The 22,607-nt window shown below is 46.3% G+C and overlaps 1 protein-coding gene across 1 annotated transcript; it reads left to right on the forward strand.

Annotated features, from left to right (window-relative positions):
- The first annotated feature begins 3,601 nt into the window (after nt 1-3,601).
- On the forward strand, nt 3,602-8,995 carry LOC149331188 (uncharacterized). The gene is made up of 4 exons (XM_089555413.1): nt 3,602-3,644; nt 4,182-4,304; nt 5,932-6,227; nt 8,742-8,995. Exons 2-4 carry the CDS (start codon nt 4,220-4,222, stop codon nt 8,985-8,987), a joined length of 627 nt encoding a protein of 208 aa, XP_089411539.1. The 5' UTR covers nt 3,602-3,644; nt 4,182-4,219; the 3' UTR covers nt 8,988-8,995.
- The last annotated feature ends 13,612 nt before the right edge of the window (nt 8,996-22,607 follow it).

A 22,607-nucleotide genomic window follows, 5' to 3' on the forward strand; every position in this document is an offset into this window, starting at 1 on the left:
ACGATGTCAACTTGTGTATTGAGACTCCCTTTAGGTTCCTTTTACGGAAAATAGTATTGACCTACAGCGTGGCACGTTGCATGTGCTGGGCCGGAGCTCGCGACCCTGATGACAGTCGGAGCCGACATAGTGGCCAGACACGTCGGTTGACGAAGCAGGTTGTCAGACACCGTCTGCACGCGATATACAAGTGGAAGTAGCTAGCGAGTATAAGTAAACAGCGTTTTACTTGTTCGCCTGCAATTACCCATCGAAGACGCGCTGTACTCAACGACTGCGATCGTCACATGCTCCCTGGCTTGCGAGGCAAAGCCTGATATTCCGTCTGGGCCCATGTTACTGACCCGCCGCCTTGTGCTATTCGAGGCTGGCTGATCTCAATGATCCTCCTGATTTCATTTGGAACGCTCTCTGTGCTATTTATTTCTTTCAAAGCGTCCCTCATGCCGAGCAACCGCAGCGTGTTTCGGCCTGTTGCGGACAGCATCAGTCTTGTTTTATGCGCGAGAAGGTGGGCCTCGATATGTTCTTGTACTGTGTTGTTTATGCCCAGTTTAAGGAATTTCTCCGTCGAAGTGTTGACCGGCAGTCCGAGAGCGCCGGATCAGGAGGATCATTGAGATCAGCCCGATTCCTAAAAACATGCATCCCGATATACATAAGGCGAGAAGAAAGCCAAGATCTGAATTCCACGAAAGAAGCTTCGCCGGGGCAAAAGACGTATTATACGTTGACGCAACAACATACAGACACCGATACGGCTCGGTAGCCAGCGTGGTGGATCACCAGCTCAGGGAAATCAACTGCGCTTCGATAAAAACCAACAACATCCTCGAGGCTGAGGAAGCAGCAATTGCACTCGCCATCACCCAGCAGAGTGACGAGCCCCGTGCACACATCATTACAGACTCGCAAGAGGCGTGCAGAAGATACAGCAGTGGACGCATATCCACTGCAGCCATTCACATATTCAAGGCGAGGACGATCACTTTTACGAGTTGCTTCATCACGTGGACACCAGGCCATGAGGCTGTCAAAGGGAACCAATGTGCGGACGCCAATGCCCGAGGATACGCCAACCGGGAGGCGCGCACCGAAGGGGAACTGGACGCAGTCACTAGACGGTATGGAGCCATCTTAGAACACCAACGAGCCCTCCGTAGGGCCTACCCTCCTCCCCACAAAGACCTTAGTAGAGAGCAGTCGGTTGCCTGGAGACAACTGCAGACTAATACATACCCCAATCTGAGTTTACTCAGCAAAATTTATCCTTCCACATATGCCAACAAATGCCCGCTATGCGGTGAACACCCAACGCTTTACCACGTTACATGGGCCTGTCAGAAAATGCAGGCAGTGCCGATAAACAACACACCAACACCGGAGCAGTGGGAGGCTGCGCTGTCCAGCTCGAAGCCTGAAGAGCAGCTCAAGCTGATCGACAGGGCTTGCAAGACTGCAAAGGCCGCTGGGGCCCTGGACTGAGGGCTCCACCTACTCTTCGATAAAGAACACTTGTTGTACAATAAAGTTTTTCATTCATTCATTCATTCGAGGCTGGCGGACGTAAGTTCCCGAGAGACAAGGACGGACCAACTTATGGCCCTTTTGGCAGCCAGTGTTTAAAAGCGGAAAATATCTCCGCGTGCAACTGCCGAGGAGTATCGTGCAGGTTATTCTATGCTATCATTGTTTTTGGGAGGAAAGAGCACATAAAAACATCGATTCTTGGTCTGTAGGTTGTAGCTACGTGCAGGCGATTAATACGAAGAAATAGGCTTCCGAGACGTTGCAAGTACCAGCCAGTATCTGGGTTTAATTTAGAATGATACAGCTGATAAAAGAACTTCACTCGGATCCCCTTTCTTATCGTAGATAGGGCTGGATTTTGAGTCCTGTCAATCAGTGCTGTTGCGGATTAGTGGTGACGGTAAGCGGAAAAAAAATGAATTTGACTCCAGGCATTTGAGCTCGTTCGTAAATTTAAGTGGTTCTGTTGAAGAGAGTCCCAGATAATATTCGCATATTTCAAAGTTGATCTCATGATAGCGTTGAAAGATTTCAGTTAAACATCTGAATGCATAAAGCTTAACCTGCGCTGCGTCAAACAGTAAATACGGTTGAAATCCTCACTCCCGTTCAGTTTGTTCGTAACAGTGACGCCATGTATCAGCAGTTTGGTGAAGCATTAAATTTTAGCACTGCTAATTGCAAATGGGAAAACAAGAGGTTGTTCCTTATTTGATGTGGCAGCATAGAATGCCTTCCCTAATCATATCATAATCAGAACACCAACTATCAATCTTTGTAAAACATTCATTTAGCAGAACCTGGTCATGAGCATGTCTAACGCGAGAAAATAACATACAACCGTCAGCGAATAATCGCACTTCAACAGAGGAATGTACAGAATTGGTAATTTTATATACATATAACAGGAATAATAGTTCATGTTTATGAGCTCCACAGAATCTTTTTCATACAGCTACGGTGTAGGAAGCTGTTTCGAGATAGAAGAATTTGAATGCTGTGTACTCTAGGCACATTTGCGTTCTCTTCGACAGTTCATTTCGTCCCTAAGTCAACTGTCAACTAGCACCTTTGAAGGACTTTGTACTACCCGCACACATCTCATCCTGCCGCGATGGTTCTTCCTGCAGCTGAGATAACAGCGTGTGGTATCAGTGTGTTTCTGCGACCGGACCCAAGAAAAGACGGATAGCTTTCGGTTGAGCTCACTTTTTTGTTTTCAAAGAAGAAAGTGCTCGACCACGCTCACGCCTTTTTCCTGCGTTGTGATCAGTACACTGGTGGTCATTTACGCATTTGCTTCATTGTCTGGACTGTCACCAGGAGTCCTTCTCTCTCATACGCACTAAATGGTGCGTGTAAAGTGCGCATAGATGTCCACCTCTATACTGGGGGGTCCGTTTCAGTTCCGTTCACGCATACCAGCACTGGCCTAGCGTTTCATATGTGTTCTGTGCAGAGCCAGACCTCTCGAACCTGTTGACACTCGAAGCCCATATAGTCACCAGACATGTCTGTTGAAGAAGCATGCTGTCTGTCAGACGCCGCCACCACGCGGTACCGAAGTTAAAATAGCCTACGAGAATAAGTAAACAACTGTTGTACTTGTTCACTTGCGATTGCCTGGTGAAGCGTCGCACGCAAGTAATACGATCGTCGCAAGCTTCCTGGCTTGTGAGGCAAGCCTGTTATCCTGTCTGGGCCCATGTTACTGACATGCCCTCTTGCCCTCCTGCGCTATTCGAGGCCAGCGGACGCACATTATATGAGTCAAGGACGGATAACTTACGGCCCTTTTGGCAGACAGCCTTAAAGAGGAGGAGGGTATAGGTTCGCGTCCAACTGCCGAGACGAATCGTGTTAGGGAGGGGCTAGCTATCAAGCGTACGGAAAATAGCATTGCGCCCCTTTGTGACCATGGGCATGTGTTCCAAACAGTGTCACATTTCCTTGAAACATGCAATTCTCTAGCAGCTTTGATTAGGTGAAATAGTAGCTATACTGAGACGGTTGACGTCGACAACTAGGCGTTTAAAAGCCGAATGGAGCCTGCGCACTTTACAACACCCTCTGCAGCTCCCAGTTTGAGACGTCCCACTGTCCTGGCATTTGAGGTAAGCATGCCTTAAGAAAGTTTACTGCAACTCCCATCTGTGCTCCTGATGCAGACTAAATAAATGCAATGAATATATGTTTACATGTAAAGCTTAATGAGGATCTACTCAGCGGTCAGATGGGCTTTTTCGTCACAAAAATTAGCAGCACGTACTGAATACAATTCTCTCGTTCAATTACTGCCGACGAACAACGTTTCCTTGAAGGGCATTAGTACTAATGAATATATGGAGACTAATAATGGCTTTTGGGGAAAGCAAAAAGAGAGGCGGGCCCCTAGCGACAAGGCTATCGTTAACAGTTCTTTGTTCTGGGTGCTTTGCTATATATCCAGATTTTTGTTTCCATTAATGCCACGTTTTTGCTAATTTGCAATGAAATGACCGCCGTCGGGAGCAGCCGCCGCTGAAAGCAACCGGTTTGACCCAGCATTGTAGATTTTCGTTTTTATTTATCGCAAGTTAGTCGCTGCTTTCTCGCAACGATAAGAACATAGTGCTTCTGTAAAGTTTAATTCACTTGTTTTTACATTTCAGTTGTATTTGAGAAGAGGCTCTACGCTTTGCTTCGTGAAATGGCCGGACTGGTGACCATTTTCATTGCACTCGTTGCAGTGCATATTAGCAACGCTGAAGAGCATCCATTCACCATCTCAGCAGGTAAGTAAAGCTGCCGAAACGATAATTTTGTAATACATTTTTTCGCCGCTTCTTCGCTGACTAGCTTTTTTTGGAGTGCTGGTAAGCTGAATACGGCGAAAGCAAGGCTTTCAGCAGAGATGTAGGCAATTACTCAATTGTAAACAGCGACATAGCGGTGCATTTGCATTGATTGCCGGATAAGTTGCCAACCTGACATTTTCATAAAGTGCTTATAGTCAGGGCAGGCAAAGCTTCCTTTTATAGAAATGCTTCCAGTCCTGATGGCCAGAAAGATGAGGCCGAGAGTAGAAACAGGTAGAAAGTGTTTCACGAGAACATCACTCAGGCACAGAGCACTTAGTGGAAATAACAAACATACACTCCCCAACAAATTCCTCAAAATGAAACACGACGTTCTATCATTGCCACGGAGAACAACTTATCATCGCGCCTCCTTTTGGAATCATTCCATATGCATAGCACAAAGCATGCTCTTAACAGAACACGCGGTAATCTGCGAGAAATCTGCAATCGCTCTCTAGGAATTTTTAACCGTGTATAAGCCTCTGCCATTCCATGCAGCGTTCTATGTGATCAAGGGGACCCGTACGGGCCCCGAAACGTCGTGTTTTCTTTTGAAGAATTTGTTGGCGAGGGTATATTTGTTATTTCCACTATGTTCGCTCCTCGCCAGACGGTATTCCGTCAAACTCTGTCATATACACAGTACTTGTAAGCAAAGCTGGTGCGTTTTAGAAACAAATTTTCACATGCGGGAATTTCTGTACGCCTCCCGTTGTACGAAATCACTAGATTTAGAACACTTAAAAACAAAAAAGGTTGCCTTGCGCTCCCCTGTTCTTAGTAAAAATAAGAGAAATCAATTAAAAAACATTAATTTCAAGTAAGTTCTAATTCATCCCCGGCGTTTTGTACAAAACAGTCCAGCCTATTAGGCTATACGGGCCTATTTTACGTAGCAGTAACCGCTCTGAAGAAGGGCACTCAAGAACATAACGGACGGTCATAGGCCGCACGCTGTCTCTAGAAATAATCCTTATTCGGACTGATATGGCATTATGAAAAGTGCATCTTTATGCCCTTGGCCGCTGTTCGATTGGTCACAATCAAGCCAACTCAATGCGAGTGTTGTGTACGCCTGAGATAGAAAGAAGGATAGAAGAAAGTGCAGGGAGGTTAAATAGACAATGGTCGTTGCGATGCTGCGCTGGATGTAGGGGATGATGAAGAGAACAACACATCTGAAGGCAAAAGAAAAGAATGGAGCACGGATAAGTCGTGTCTTTGAGACCTTGAGATATCCAAAAAGCAATGCATTGCTGTTGCGGGTAGCTGGATGGTGACAGTACGATGATAGCAACTAAGGCTCATAGGAGTCCCAGCCGGCTTGAGCTCGTCCGAAGGCTAAAACTTAGGCTATCGATATAAAGACAAGGGCAATGTGACTCTTTCTTTGCTCATTACCGCCTTTGTCGCAACTCTTGCTGTCCGTATTCCAGGCAGCTGTCAATACGCATTACGGAATGCTGCTCCCCGCAGCAGCAAGCGAGGGAAACTGTTTCCGACATTGTACACTTCTACAAACAAAGCTGAGAAGCATCGCAACTCACCTTCGTTTATGCAGGGCTCTGTCCGGGCGTTCCCGAAGCCGACTGGACCGAGACCATAAAAGCCAACCTGCGGGGGATGCTAAATAACGTCTCTCTACCTTCCCCCTTCATGGAAGACAGGGCGCTAGGCGTTGAGTTTGAACCAGGGTTCCTTACGGGCCTCGGAACATTGTGGACGTACAAACCTTACAACACCTACTGCGCAGGAAAGGACAGCTTCATTGAGGTTACCGCGTTCGCTCATGAGCCTCTGGTCGTCGAAATGGGTTGGAAGGCCTGCAACGGAGCGTCCGGACACATGGGAATAAAGGTAAGATTTCGCAAGCACGAATAGTAACAGTGCGCCATGCAGCAGGTAGGTAGCGGGGATTCTGCGCTCTGAGTGGTTCGGATAAACATAAGCGAGTACACACTGTTCCTTTTCAGTCTGAAGTCGATGGTTTCCTGACCTCAAAGACTGCTTACATAACGTGACCACTTAAGATAATCTTATCGTCTCCTTGCTTTCAACAGTTTAGACTTTCGAAATTAACGACGGTTCGTTTGTTCTTATGCTGAAACGCCGGATGTTAAGACACAGACCGTAGTTTAATACATAATTTTTTTCCTTAAGATGCCAAAATGATGCAAGGAGCTTGGTGAGGATGAGCTTGAATACCATAAATCTCCTTCTAGTAAAAACAAAGATGAAGAGAGGCAGTCGCGATTTTTGATGTTCATTTATAGCCCCACTTGAAGCACGCGTCAGTGACCGCCACCCAAAGTCAGCTGCGCGAGCAAGTAATCTATCATGTCTAAATTTAAACGCTGTGTGACACCTGTCGCAGGACGGTTGGTGCAAAACAATGACATAGGGAGTATAAGGGAGGCTTATGAATGAATAAGAATAAATTTCAGATGTATAACTCTCTTCGCATCTCCCCTGAGGTAGGAGGGTGGCGTTTGCGCACAACTGTCTGTCTACACGGCGTCAATTACCACCAGTTAGCTCCGAGCGTTCATCGATCGAAGTGCTGAAGAGAGAAAAAATGAACAGTAACGCCTAACTGCATCCGTGGTAATGCGGATAATCAAAGTTACCTATGCGTCTTGTTGCTGTTACGTTTACTTGAGCCTTGCTTTGAAGCTCTCTTCGCGAATATCTAATGCTTTGTTAGAATCGTACCACCACCCCTGCATTGCTGACGTTTCTGTGCCCTCTAGCTTACTCGCCGCGTTACGAGCCCTAGCTTCTATATGTTTTTAGTGCATCCACAGCACTGCTAACAGCATGACTTACCTCCTCCTCTCTTACCTCCGCTCTGTCGCCTCTGCTGCCTTGTTCTCTATCTACGCTGTTGCGTCTCTGCCCGCTCCAAAGCCCAGAGCTCATTGGTGATAGCAGATGGAGAACCAAGCTTCGAAACATAGCTTCTCCCAGATCCGGAGGTTAGCCGAAGGCCGCTCCGCCTACGCGCTGCTCTGTAAGCGAACAATGGTGCCCTGCTCTTCCATTTTTCTGCGATGGTCTTATTCTGAGAAGTGCTAAGTAGTTTGTCGGAACGCCGCAAGTGGTGTCACAACACGTTGACCTCCTAGTTACGGCCCAGTCATCACTGCGGATTTCAATGCACGGGTCATAACACGCATGCTTACAGAGCTCTCTCCTCTCCTCGCTCTCTCCGGAGGCGCGTCCATTTCCGCTCCGACGCCCGTCACCGCCGCACACTCACTTCTTCGCTCTGCGGTGCACATACTTCCCCGCAACACTTGCGCCTCTGTACTGAATTCGTAGAAGCGCGAACGTTGCAGAGCTCAACCGTCGACGCCCGATGGGAAATGCGGGAGAACTTTCCCATAACAGGTCGCGATGCAAAAAAAAAAAAAAAGAACAGAAATCCGTTCGTAGCAATGGCTGAAAATGGACGTCAACACCACACAACATGCGGCGGCCCCTTACCGGTAGCGAGAAAGGTTTAATTCCTAATGTAAACTCTAATATAAATGTTTCAGTCCTCGACACAAGTATTCTTGCGAGCAGCTTCGATGAAGCGTTTGAAAATGCTGTCCGATTTCGCGGGAATGCCGCCCGGGCCGGTCATTCCTGGATTCCAGTGCATTGGTCCCTCCCATGTAAAGGCTGTTGGTCAGACACGCAGTGCAATACAAGTAGGCAATGCAGGTGAAGCTGGCGTCAGATAATGCAGGTTCTATCCAAGCACTGGTACAGCAGGAAAGTGGTGAGGAACGCGGGTTGTAAAAGCTACATTCGTGCAAAACATGTAGACGTGCGGTCAATTCACACACTCGGCTGGGGCATCTAGAAGGTTCCCTTTTCGGATCTGATCGCTAAATCAACTTGGCGATCACTCTCAATATGGCAATAAAAATAGCTGTATGCATTTTGTACGGAAGTATTTATGCATGTATTCAGATAACAATGGCGCGCTGGTGAGCATAATAATGAGAGGCGAGCAAACAATCCCCACGTTCAGCTACTAATTTAGAAAAGTAATCTCGAGCTGAAAAGAATTATGCGTTGTTTCATGAAACGGTAAGATTTCTATGTTCGCGCAAAGCACCTAAAAAATTAATTTCTACTTCTGAAGCAGCTTTTAAAACTAATAATGGGATATGTTGTAAAAAAAAAAGGCACTGGAAAAAAAATAAAGTGATTTTTACTCATGCGTGAAGGTTAGTCGTTGAGTGCATGCTAATAAAGCCTTCTTTTTTCTGGTGGTTACGCCTGTAGCCGAAGCCTGTCCCACTCTATAGTACAGGCATTATAGGTCACCAATTTTTTCCCTTCATACATTCTTATTTCGCGTGTCCTTTATTCCCTAAGGCAACGGCCAAGCAACTGCGGCTGATCTTCAAGGTCCTTCCGACAGCCGAGGATCCGACTCATTTGGAGCTTTCCAAGATCCACGCTGACGTTTTGGAAGACGCTGAGCTCTACTTGACAGGAGCCCCCAAAGGCCTGACTACGATCGTGAACTACGTCAGCTTCCTGATGAAATATCACGTGGAGAACCTCTGGAGGATGATCTTGCGCTTGGATGGACGGCACCTTGTCTCAAGCCACCATTAGAAAGAAGATTGAACGGCGATTTGTCCTGTATATTTGATTCTCAAATGTTCACGTAGTTGTAGATAGTAATAAACCGTTGTCTCCGACAAAACTGTTCATTCATTCACCTTCAGGCTCAAGGTGCACTTCTATTTAGCGGTAACGGTGCTTAGAGTACACCTACCAGCATGACGGTCTGTTAGGTCACCAGCGATTAAATGCACATGCAGTTTTTGTTCCTTATCGACTTCCTTGTAGATAATAAATGCGATACGTGCAGGGATAAGTTAAGCTGATTATACATGCAGATCTAAATATGACGCTAACTGTGCAGCCAGTAAGCCCAAGTAAGCCAGCTAACACATGGTCCTTTCCAAAAGAAATTTCCGGCGATGTTTTTCTTAGATATGTAGCTATGAGCATCGGGCTTCCGGTTGGGCATTAAACCTGATTTTCAAATTATCTTCATGCCGTAGTTGCCGGAGAGCTTTTTTTTAAATTTCAAAGCACGTGGTCGAGGTGAGAACTCGGGCTAACCTGCACAAAAGCGCATTTTGGGTACGCTTCTAAATAAGTATGCTTTTAGGTTCATTGCGATTTCCTAAACATTTAGCCAAACATGAAAAAAAGCTCGGTATAGCTTCCTTCCCCTGACTGAAAAAGTGAGGCAGGTAGCGCACCCACCTTTGACTTCCTTATGTGGCCGCTCTCTCACTCGCGTGGATTACACAAAGATAGCACATTCAGTGGACGGTGCATTCGCCTACCCTCAAAAGCATTAAGGCGAAAGCCTTTAATGCCTCATACGGTCGTTAGCAGCCACGTCGGCAGATTTGTCCGCGTTTCAGCGTCACTACCTGGAAGCCTTTAACGCCTAATACTGTCGTTAGCAGCCATGTCGGTAGATTTTCCGCGTTTCGGCATCACTACTTTAAAAAAAACTGCGTCGAGGCTGGGAATCGAACCAGGGCCATTGGCATTTGAAGCGGCTGACGCTACCACTCCGCCTCGAAGGCTCATGGATTGGACATGAATAAAGGCGCATCTAGTGAATGCATGGGTTTCATAAATAAAATAAATGGAATAAAAATAAAAGCAAGAAAAGAAAAGGAGAAAACAATAAATGTCAAGGAACAAAAATAAAAATAAACTAAACAATATGAAAAATAAAGAAATAAAAACAAAACAAGAAACAAAAATAAATATAAAATGAAAACAATAAAATATGAAAAATAAAAAAATTAAATAGAACACAAACAGTGCGCCAGGAAAAGCTTTCGCCTTGCAGCACTTTAGAGAGCCAAAGTGCCCCCTGAATTTTTTTACATCTCTGGCTCGCATGTGAGTCATTTGCAGGCTAGCTGAAGAAAACTTTGCCAGAAGTTTTCCACTGACCCAGCTTCACCACAGCGCTGTCAATTTAACACGAATAAAAAATGTTCTCACGGTGCCGTAGCTCACTCAAAAGCCCTCGGACAGATGGTAGATTTCTAAATTGTTTCAGAAACCTCGCCTTTATGACCGAATAGATGCAGAAGAAGCAGCGGAACTCACCCCATTGCTAGGACGAGAACTGCCTACTTGACCACCTTTTTTTTCACAGCATTATCTGTTAGTGCAAGGGGCCCTGGGCAGAGTGCGTTTGGCGTCATCTTCGTCGTAGCAAAAGTGTTTAACTGGATTTTCCGCCAGAAGTGACAGTCGAAGCAACAAGAGGATTCTGTCGCTTAGACCAGCGCTACTCTTTCAGGCTGCATCATCAACCCGACTGATGGAGTTCCCGCTGGTTTCTATGGCCGCACTTGTTAGAAGTAGCACATGCATGCCTTGCTACGCATGGCTCGACCAGGCGACCGCGACGATGACGATAAAGTCGCCCGGTCATTAGCGGGGGCCTCGTTTTTCTAAAAGGTGCCATGATTTGCTAGTTTGTTTCCTTCCTTCTGCAATATTAAACAACATATCTGCCTCGCAACACGCCCTTAGTAATGGCGCGAACAAATGACACTTCCCATATATACCTCTTATCCTGCAGAAGGACCTGTGCAAAAAATGTTTAGACAGTCTATAGACTGTCCGTAGACATCTGTCTATTATGTCTATAGACTCTCTATAGACCAATCCTAGAGAACTGCCTATAAGCAATACAAATGCTACAGACAGCCTATGGACAATCTATAGATTTATGTCCACACACTTTTAGTAGACTTTTTTCTATGGACAGTCTGTAGGCTATTAATAGCTAAAAAGAAATATCTATAGGAGCGAAATAGAGTCTATAAGAAGTCTATAGGCTGTTTATCGACCATGTTTACGAGAGGTTGCCGAGAATATACAATTCATAAACTAAGAGTTTCATCAAAGCGAGCTCTTAAGCATTCTAGCACTCCGAACTATTTCATACAGAAAACACATGCATGCCAGGATACAAGTGTACGTGGACGCTGCCACATAGGCCATGACAACGGGACAAGACACCAACAGCGCAGTGGCAACTGTAGTCAACTCGGAATTACATGAGATTACCAGCACCTCATTGCAAGACTGCACGATAGCCGAGGCTGAAGAAGCGGCCATCGCTCTAGCGGCAGCGGAGGGCTATCGGACTGGGCGGTCACTGACAATTCTTACTGACTCACAAGCAGCCTGCCGCAACTATCTTTGCGGCAGAGTTGGTCACAGAGCGCTCCGCATACTCCCCTCTGTAGATTGCAAGACGCAACAAACATATGCAGAACCACACAAGCCGATCAAACATAAGATCATCTGGGTACCGGGGCACACGGGGGTGGCAGGAAACCAAGAGGAGTACAGGATAGCTCGAGGATATACTAACTACCGAGCATCCAACGTCAACGACCTTGAGGATTCTCTTCCAGTACCTCAGGGATACTCGGCCATACTCAACAACTACAAAGGCAGCAGGATACGGTACCCACAACCGCACAAATCCTTAAACAAAGAAGAGGTTGTCACATGGAGACCACTACAAACGGCGTCATATCCAAACCTAAACACACTAAATAAAGTTCACCCAATAAAATGCACAAAGGAAACAGTTTTTAGCCTCGTTCACTCAGAATGCTGTTGTTTGAAGCAAACAGAACAAAAAAGTAAATGACTAGCAAAAACCAAAAACTCATACCTCTTACTTAGCTTAGCATGCCGACCACAACGTCGGCGGTGGCACGTTGTGCAGGAAACTAACTGCTTCCTATGCTGCTTTGTGCCTCATAGGTTTCATGCAACTGCACCAGCGAACTGTGCAAGAAGAAGACACGGGCGGGAGAGCGTCGTATCGACAACGCCTACGAGAGCTGCCAGCCACAGATGCAGTTGTGACGTCACCTGCTGCCCGGGCTACATAAGGATCCCCTCATCGGGTCTGCCATCCAGTCGGCGGTGGCACGTTGTGCAGGAAACTAACTGCTTCCTATGCTGCTTTGTGCCTCATAGGTTTCATGCAACTGCACCAGCGAACTGTGCAAGAAGAAGACACGGGCGGGAGAGCGTCGTATCGACAACGCCTACGAGAGCTGCCAGCCACAGATGCAGTTGTGACGTCACCTGCTGCCCGGGCTACATAAGGATCCCCTCATCGGGTCTGCCATCCAGTCGGCGGTGGCACGTTGTGCAGGAAACTAACTGCTTCCTATGCTGCTTTGTGCCTCATAGGTTTCATGCAACTGCACCAGCGAACTGTGCAAGAAGAAGACACGTGCGGGAGAGCGTCTTATCGACAACGCCTACGAGAGCTGCCAGCCACAGATGCAGTTGTGACGTCACCTGCTGCCCGGGCTACATAAGGATCCCCTCATCGGGTCTGCCATCCAGTCGGCGGTGGCACGTTGTGCAGGAAACTAACTGCTTCCTATGCTGCTTTGTGCCTCATAGGTTTCATGCAACTGCACCAGCGAACTGTGCAAGAAGAAGACACGGGCGGGAGAGCGTCGTATCGACAACGCCTACGAGAGCTGCCAGCCACAGATGCAGTTGTGACGTCACCTGCTGCCCGGGCTACATAAGGATCCCCTCATCGGGTCTGCCATCCAGTCGGCGGTGGCACGTTGTGCAGGAAACTAACTGCTTCCTATGCTGCTTTGTGCCTCATAGGTTTCATGCAACTGCACCAGCGAACTGCGCAAGAAGAAGACACCTGCGGGAGAGCGTCTTATCGACAACGCCTACGAGAGCTGCCAGCCACAGATGCAGTTGTGACGTCACCTGCTGCCCGGGCTACATAAGGATCCCCTCATCGGGTCTGCCATCCAGTCGGCGGTGGCACGTTGTGCAGGAAACTAACTGCTTCCTATGCTGCTTTGTGCCTCATAGGTTTCATGCAACTGCACCAGCGAACTGTGCAAGAAGAAGACACGGGCGGGAGAGCGTCGTATCGACAACGCCTACGAGAGCTGCCAGCCACAGATGCAGTTGTGACGTCACCTGCTGCCCGGGCTACATAAGGATCCCCTCATCGGGTCTGCCATCCAGTCGGCGGTGGCACGTTGTGCAGGAAACTAACTGCTTCCTATGCTGCTTTGTGCCTCATAGGTTTCATGCAACTGCACCAGCGAACTGTGCAAGAAGAAGACACGTGCGGGAGAGCGTCTTATCGACAACGCCTACGAGAGCTGCCAGCCACAGATGCAGTTGTGACGTCACCTGCTGCCCGGGCTACATAAGGATCCCCTCATCGGGTCTGCCATCCAGTCGGCGGTGGCACGTTGTGCAGGAAACTAACTGCTTCCTATGCTGCTTTGTGCCTCATAGGTTTCATGCAACTGCACCAGCGAACTGTGCAAGAAGAAGACACGTGCGGGAGAGCGTCTTATCGACAACGCCTACGAGAGCTGCCAGCCACAGATGCAGTTGTGACGTCACCTGCTGCCCGGGCTACATAAGGATCCCCTCATCGGGTCTGCCATCCAGTCGGCGGTGGCACGTTGTGCAGGAAACTAACTGCTTCCTATGCTGCTTTGTGCCTCATAGGTTTCATGCAACTGCACCAGCGAACTGTGCAAGAAGAAGACACGGGCGGGAGAGCGTCGTATCGACAACGCCTACGAGAGCTGCCAGCCACAGATGCAGTTGTGACGTCACCTGCTGCCCGGGCTACATAAGGATCCCCTCATCAGGTCTGCCATCCAGTCGGCGGTGGCACGTTGTGCAGGAAACTAACTGCTTCCTATGCTGCTTTGTGCCTCATAGGTTTCATGCAACTGCACCAGCGAACTGTGCAAGAAGAAGACACGTGCGGGAGAGTGTCTTATCGACAACGCCTACGAGAGCTGCCAGCCACAGATGCAGTTGTGACGTCACCTGCTGCCCGGGCTACATAAGGATCCCCTCATCGGGTCTGCCATCCAGTCGGCGGTGGCACGTTGTGCAGGAAACTAACTGCTTCCTATGCTGCTTTGTGCCTCATAGGTTTCATGCAACTGCACCAGCGAACTGTGCAAGAAGAAGACACGTGCGGGAGAGCGTCTTATCGACAACGCCTACGAGAGCTGCCAGCCACAGATGCAGTTGTGACGTCACCTGCTGCCCGGGCTACATAAGGATCCCCTCATCGGGTCTGCCATCCAGTCAGCGGTGGCACGTTGTGCAGGAAACTAACTGCTTCCTATGCTGCTTTGTGCCTCATAGGTTTCATGCAACTGCACCAGCGAACTGTGCAAGAAGAAGACACGTGCGGGAGAGCGTCTTATCGACAACGCCTACGAGAGCTGCCAGCCACAGATGCAGTTGTGACGTCACCTGCTGCCCGGGCTACATAAGGATCCCCTCATCGGGTCTGCCATCCAGTCGGCGGTGGCACGTTGTGCAGGAAACTAACTGCTTCCCATGCTACTTTGTGCCTCATAGGTGAGTGCACCTGCATTGAAGTGTTTACCTATACAAGACCAAACTTTCCATTATTTGCCACTGCCGACTAAGTGTCTTGTGATTTGTGTTGACGATGTCGACTGCCACTGCTGATGTCATGAAAGCCATTGAAGATTTCAAACGCGAAATGCGTGTCGAAATACGCTCAGTGAACCAGAGCATAACTTTTTGTTCTGACACTGCTGATGACTTCCAAAATGCTCTATCAGAACTGAAAACTCTGACTGCCGAGGTCAAGAGGACAAAGGAGGAATGTGCTGTGTTAAGGCAGGAAAACAAGGACCCAACAGAGAGGCTAACTAAAGCTGAAGGGAGAATTGCTGAACTGGAGCAATACAGCAGGTCGAACAATGTGGGGATAAAGGGCTTGCCACTCACAGCTAAAGACAGAGCTGCTGAGGTAGCCTTGCAAATCGCACAGTCCACCAGCATTCCGCTTGACCTGGCAGACATTGACATCGCGCATAGCGTTAAAACCAAAAACAGTAATGACATTAACCTAGTTGTCAGATTCACGACCCGTACGAAGAGAAACCATTTTCTTGAGGCAGCAAAAAAGGCAACCCTATCAACTACTGACATTGGTTTTACTGGTCCCGCTCAACGGATTTATGTCAATGAACATTTGACTCCTGACAACAAACGCCTTCTTGGTGCCGCAATTGCAAGGAAAAAGGAAACGTCTAGGAAGTACGTCTGGACAAAAAACGGCAGCATACTCGCACGCAGAAGAGAGACTTCTGATATCATTCGGATAAGCAGTCAAGCCGATTTGGTAAAAATGACGTAATGCGGCGTCATTACTTCTCTTGCCTCTGGAAAATGCCTTTTTTGCCTCTGGAAAATGGATCGAGCACTACACCTCTTTACACACCCTCACAGTTTAATAAATATGTTGGCTTAGATAAAAATAAGCAAATCATGTTAATTCATTTCAACATGCAATCAGCTGTGAGCAAAGTTGATCAACTGACTCATTTTTTGGCAAGCTGAACGGTATCGTTTGATGTCATCTGATTAACCGAAACATGGTATCGTCACGACACTGATGTGCTGCGAATTCCGGGGTATAACTCTTTTTATGTTAACCGCACCACGAAACGTGGGAGAGGCGTTGCGGTACTAGTGAAAAACAAGTATACCTGTGAACCCTTATCTGATCACTGCTTCTGCAATAGTGATATCGAAATGCTCACCATGAAGTCGGCCTGCCAAACTTTTTCTCTTCTTTACCGCCCCCCCCCCCCCCCCAGGGCAACTTAGCAAAGTTTTTTGACCACCTCGAGCATGAATTATTCTTTTTTAACACAGAAACCTTTTTTTCCTGTACAGCGGGAGATTTCAACATGGATATAAGCACAGTCAGCTCAGCACAGCAAAAACTTTTAACACTTCTAGAGGTGACTTGCCATCGGCCATACCATGCTGAATACGCCGGTTCTAGAGGTGACTGGTTTCCACAACGCTATCTGTAGTCCAACACGCATCACTGCTACCTGTTCTTCCACGCTAGACCTTATCGTAACAAATAATCATACTGCACTCTTTTCGGGCCGTATCGCATTTGATATCAGTGATCACTAACCTGTTTTCTTGCGCATAGACAAACAAATCCATACGAAGGCAAATGCACAGGCTCGGCGGCAACTTATTTCTCAAGAAAGGCTTGAGCAATTTAGGAGCCGCATTGCTTTAGTGAACTGGGATCCCGTATACAGAGAAAACACAGCTGAGGGCGCTTATCGCAAATTTCTTGAAATGCTTCTTTTATTGTACAATGACTGCTTCCCTTTGGTTGATATAACGCCTTGCAAGAACGCTCGTAAACCCTGGATGAATCGTCGCCTTACACGACTTGTAAAAAAGAAACACAAGATGTTTGCACAATTCATTAAATCTAGGGACGCGGACGTATTAGCCAGGTATAAATCATTGCGCAATCATTTAAATAAAGAAATTAGGATAGCTAAGGTCGCTTACTAAAGCAACTTGTTTGATAACCAGCTCCCTAGCAACCCCAAAGAAAAATGGAGGCGCTTAAACTTGCTCTTAAATAGAAACACACACGGCAGGAAGATGACAAGTTTAATAATCGATGGTACAGAAACTTCTGGATAACACCTCGCAAACACATTTAATAAATTCTTCTCCGAAGTAGGTTCTAGCCACTTTAATGCTGGCATCTCCAATTTTTTAGGCGGCAAGTTAAAAGCATCCCTATTCTTCGGGCCAACGGACGAAGCTCAAGTTTTTACAATATGCAGAAAGTTAAAAGATACGTGTAGTCTTGATGCACACAGTATACAGAGCCGACCAGTTAAATATATTGTAACGCCAGCCGAAGAATGAGGCGTGGTGAACGATGGCTATGAGATGATTTAATGGCCGCTGGCCTAGCGCGGGCGCTCCGTCCCGCGCCACTGCCATCTTCGTCTTCGTCACACTACCGGATGCCTCCGAGCGATCGTCCCGATCGGTGACGAACAGACGGCGAAATGGCGATGGTCTTGAGTGAAGGATCGAACAATATGTAGAAGATGGTGCATTGCTGGCCGTCACGATGAGAAAGATGAAAGAATGAGTCCCGGTCCACGAAGCATCCGGGCCGTAGGGTGCCAGGAGCTGACGGCCGAGGCCCTTGGACGCACCGAACGGCAGGGGCAGGGGGCCGGTGTCCTCATGTGTGGGCAGGGTCTTGGGTCGGTGGGGTCTTGGGTCGGTGGGGTCTTGGGTCCGTCGGGTCTTGGGTCGTCGTGTCGTGTGGTCCGGGCGGGGGACGGAGCTGGGGTGAGCGGCGAGGTCGGTTCAGGTCGGGCGGGCTGGGGCACGGCCGTGCGGCGCGGACCAGGTGCTCACGGCCGACGTCCACGGCAGGCCCAGGACGCCGAAGCTCCGTGACCAGGATGGCGATGAAGGGACCCCCGCACCTCCACCAAATGTAACGCGGCGGCCAGCCGAAGAATGAGGCGTGGTGAACGATGGCTATGAGATGATTTAATGGCCGCTGGCCTAGCGCGGGCGCTCCGTCCCGCGCCACTGCCAGCTTCGTCTTCGTCACAATATTCTTGACATAATAACGCCATGCCTAACCTATATATATAATACCGCACTCATGACAGCTCAATTCCCTTCCGACATGCAGCTAGCCAGGGTAGCCGTGATATACAAAAAAGGCGATGCAAACAAATTGGGGAACTATAGACCAGTGTCTATACTTCCGTATTTTTCTATGGGTTTAGAACAGCTAATTCGCATCCGTCTTCAACATTTCCTGTCTAAACATTCCGTAATAACTGACTGCCAATATGGATTTAGAGAAAATAGGTCTACGGAGCATGCACTACTGGTTCAAAAAGAATACATATTAAAAAATTTTGAGTCACAGCTTTTAACCCTTGGTATTTTTGTTGATATAAGCAAAGCCTTCGATTGCTTGAATCACGGTGTTCTTTATGCAAAACTGGAGCACTACGGCATACGCGGGCATGCTCTCAGCCTAATAAAATCTTATTTGAGTTCCCGGTCTCAATATGTGGTGATTAATCATTCCTCTTCACAGATTCTAAGAATTTCGAATGGGGTCCCTCAGGGTAGCATTTTGGGGCCACTACTGTTCAATATATATATAAATGATATCCTTAACATCAGCATCCATGCAAAATATATTATATATGCAGACGACACCAGCCTATTATTTTCTTCCAATGATGAACACCGCTTAGTAGATACCGCAAACCGTACGCTCTTATCACTTGCCGCATGGTCATCAGTTAACTCACTAAACATAAACAAAGGGAAAACTAAAGCAGTACTGTTCCTTCCTAAAAGGAAACAACTATTTCACCGCCCCTCGCTATACCTCAGTGGCAGTGTGATCGAATACGTGGACACCTTTAAATCAGTGGGTGTAACATTCAGCAGTACGATGACATGGGATGCACATGTTAATAACCTCGCATCAACACTTTCTAGAATCGTCGGAATTACGTTGCGTAACAGGCATACTTTACCTATCAAAACTAAAATTACTTTGTATTATGCATTTTTCTATTCCCACCTAAGCTATTGTTTCCTTGTCTGGGGCAACACAACGGTGTCTAACGTCCTAAAACTGCAAACATTGCAAAAGAAAATGCTTCGTGCAATCGTCAACGGGTCATATGATTCACCTACTAGACACATTTACCTACATTATAATATTATACCTGTCAACAAATTATTTGACTACAGATTTGCATGTTTTTATAAAACAGTGATAAAAAAGGGTGATTCATTTATTTCTCAGATTGTGCCAATGACATATCGCCACTCATCGTACGACATCCGATTGCAATGTAGGTTTGCACTACTAAAATGCAGAACTATGGATTCTGTGTGTTAAGGTATATTGTGCCAAAGTTCCTCAATACCTCATTCAGTGACCAAGTGAATATTTTGTCTTTGTCTGCCATCCGGAAAAGCTCTAATCAGCAATCTGTGCTACAGTGATGCGAAGTGTCTCAGTGTACTGTGCCACTGTGTGTAATAACCTCACTGTCTTTTATTATAATTATTACTGCCAATTGCTAGATATCTGTTTCCATAATACATTGTTCTTCATAAGCGCACTTGTATCCTCTTTTCAACAGTTTTTTTTCTCTTTTTGCCTCGTGCCAACTGCTGACTTGTAAGGATGGTGAGGCCCGTCAAGCGGTGTATCATTCACTGCTTTTTTCTCACCATCCCCAGTTTGCATGTACAAACTGAAATAAAGATTCGATTGATTGATTGATTAATTGATTGATTGATTGATTGATTGATTGATTGATTGATTGATTGATTGATTGATTGATTGATTGATTGATTGATTGATTGATTGATTGATTGATTGATTGATTGATTGATTGATTGATTGATTGATTGATTGATTGATTGATTGATTGATTGATTGATTGATTGATTGATTGATTGATTGATTGATTGATTGATATGAGAGAGTGGGGCAAAATGCGACGTGTGACAAAATTTTACGGTTGAGTGCTTAGCGCCCCTTAATTTTTAAACAAACAACCATATTATTTGCATATTTATTTGCAATGAGCCAGTACGTCTTCTGTTCAACTTAAGTTAAAGATGGCGAAGTCGTTTTTTTTCACAAGCAGAAAGAAAAGCTGACGAATTGGGACTTGGAGAACTGGAAGGGGTAAAAAGGCCTATTTTCGTACTGTGCAGCACAACCGACCAAGGTCCTGGACTGACGTAAGCGTCTGGTTGTTGTAATCGGGTATCAGTGTTGTCATATAGTGTTAGTGTTATAGTATTAATCGTAATTTGCTTTTATGCTTTTTTGTAGTCCCTACTATACACTTTGTTGGCCGTTTCTTCACATGGTATATAAGGGCGTTTTCTTTCACTTAAACTGCGTATTTAGTTGCAAATTTAATCTTTTCTGGTCGTCTTACTTCCGCTTTTAAGGGAATCTCGTTTACGTCTGGCTTTTGAGATGAGATGTACATCTTATACAAAGTTTAAAATTTTTGTGCCACGTGTTTTGAAAAAAGGAATTATATTAGCAGCAGGCCGCACGTGAGGCAAAACGCAACACCTTTCTAAACATCTAAACATGAATTAGCCTATGTAGGAGTAAAGAGGGAGTAGGTTGTCCACTAGTGCATTCCCTTTCAGGGGTACAGTATGTTGTCCGAAGCCAGGGGTATATTTCCATCGCTACAAATTCGAAATACTGATGGCTCGCAACAGAAATAATTGGCTGAAGGCTTAGCTTGGTTAAAAGCAGTAACACCTGGCTGCGCTTGGTTCTGCTGGTAGTTTCGTTTCTCGAATTCACGCGTAGCAGACTCGAACTCGCCAACTCTTATCTCTTGTTCTCCACGTCGCTGAGCCACGATGTCACCGTCTCGAATCACCACAATGCTCTGCTCTTTCTTCTTGGCTGTATACTGGAATCTTCTTTTAGCAAGCCGCTCTTCTTTCTGTTCCGGCGTTTCTTCCGCACGGCGTTTTCTTCTCTTGTGATTATATCGCTCCGCACTACTCATAGATTCTTCTTCGGCATGAAGTAAAATTAATTAATTAATTACATTTAATTTATTTGTATTTATTTATTTATTTGCTTAATTAAATTAACGAACCTCCACCGATGAGACAAGTTGGGCCCCAGCTCTCCTCTTGTGACGTCACGCGGTCACGTGGTAGCTCGCCGCAGCTGCGCCGGAGCGAAGGATGAACCTCCATCGATGGCAGAAAAGTGCAAGCAGTATTGCTTTCGGAATAAAAATATCTCTTCAGAACATTCGAAGCGCTAAAAGTTACGGTGATATTAAACGAGGATGAAATCTACTTTATTTGCAAATCTCAAGCCCTGCAGCGGTAATGATCCATTCTTCTGGTATGCGGAAAATGTTTCTTTTAATGTGCTTCCATCGATCGCATCGAACAGTCAAGGCTCCCATGGAAAACCAATAGGGAACGCTTTAGACGATACTAAAAACATTAAAAATAAATTGCGGTCGGTAGATCTGCGGATATAATGATTGGTATGGCGAAATCTTACATTATATGAAAAAAATGTGTTCATAAAAGGTTTCCCGTTCAAAAATGCTTTTGCCCAAAATTGTTGGGTATGAACCTGCCACTGCAACACACTACTCGAGCTCCGGAGACTTGGTGCTTTCCTCATCGTCGAACTGATTATGGTCAACAGATGTTAAGCTACAGGTTTCCAAAGTTACTAAATGACCTCACTGAATGTAACATCGGCGTGCTCACTTGTTCTGTAAGAAACCTGCTTGAAATATTTTTGTGCGCATGACTGTGTTCTGTAATAAACTGTGTACGGTGTTTTTTTCCTTTCTCTTTGTTCTCTTTTTTCTTTTTTTAATGTTTGAATTGTATCTTTTGGGGGATTTTTGCCTTTTGTTTTAACGTTTAGTCTATTTCATAATCCTTCTTTCCGCCCTGCTGCAGCCGTTGTAACGGTACTTGGGGCCAGTCAAGCCGCCCCTGAGCAGCTTCTTTCCCTTGTACCCCCTACAACTATTGTGTCTCCTTGTTTGTGGAAATAAACTCAAATCAAATCAAAATGCGACCATGGTTACCGATCCACACCCCATCTCATATTCCCGATACTCTGAGGCCGTGAGAAATGCACCAACAGAAAAAACTGTGTATCTGTGCGCACTGCGATCACTAGCATAAGGAAAGACTCGAAATTAGATGTTGCGTACACAACCTAAACGTCCGCAAAGTCACTGACGTCCTACATGGATGCAATAATTATGCAGCCAGTTTGTCATACCTTAAGCCCTAAATTTTGCATAATATTTTGCAAGTGCAAAAATTTCATAACTTGAGAAGATTACCTTTTTCCTTGTGGCCCCATTTTAAACCGGGAATTTGCTGAAAAAGAAAAAATTCCAGGAATAAAAATTCCCTGCACCCGCTGTATGCGCTGCCTGTCTAGCTCCAGAATAATGTCCTGCGATTCGTTCCCTCTGTTCATAGCAAGGCAATGTCATTAGCAAATGAAGATTAGTCCGGTATACTTCATTAACTTGTATCTCCAACTGTCCCAGTCAACTTACCGTCACCCGCTCTCGGCACCATGCCTGTTCCATTCGTAACCGATCTGCCATTTAAATTCAACACAGGTTTTTGGTCTTGTGCATTATACATCCAATAGAAATTTATTTTGTCTTCTTAATTTCACATACGAAGCCGCCAATTTGAGTTTGTTCGCCATGGAGCGGCGCATTC

The sequence above is a fragment of the Amblyomma mixtum genome, chromosome 8, assembly GCF_055824585.1.
Source record: "Amblyomma mixtum isolate Tamu chromosome 8, ASM5582458v1, whole genome shotgun sequence".
Taxonomy (NCBI): Eukaryota; Metazoa; Arthropoda; class Arachnida; order Ixodida; family Ixodidae; genus Amblyomma; species Amblyomma mixtum.

Excerpts from the sequence above, each read along its gene's own strand:
- LOC149331188 (XM_089555413.1), top strand. The coding sequence starts at position 4,220 with ATGGCCGGACTGGTGACCATTTTCATTGCACTCGTTGCAGTGCATATT. Across the intron at positions 4,305-5,931 it reads TCCATTCACCATCTCAGCAG|GGCTCTGTCCGGGCGTTCCC; the intron begins GTAAGTAAAGCT and ends TCGTTTATGCAG. Across the intron at positions 6,228-8,741 it reads CCGGACACATGGGAATAAAG|GCAACGGCCAAGCAACTGCG; the intron begins GTAAGATTTCGC and ends TTATTCCCTAAG.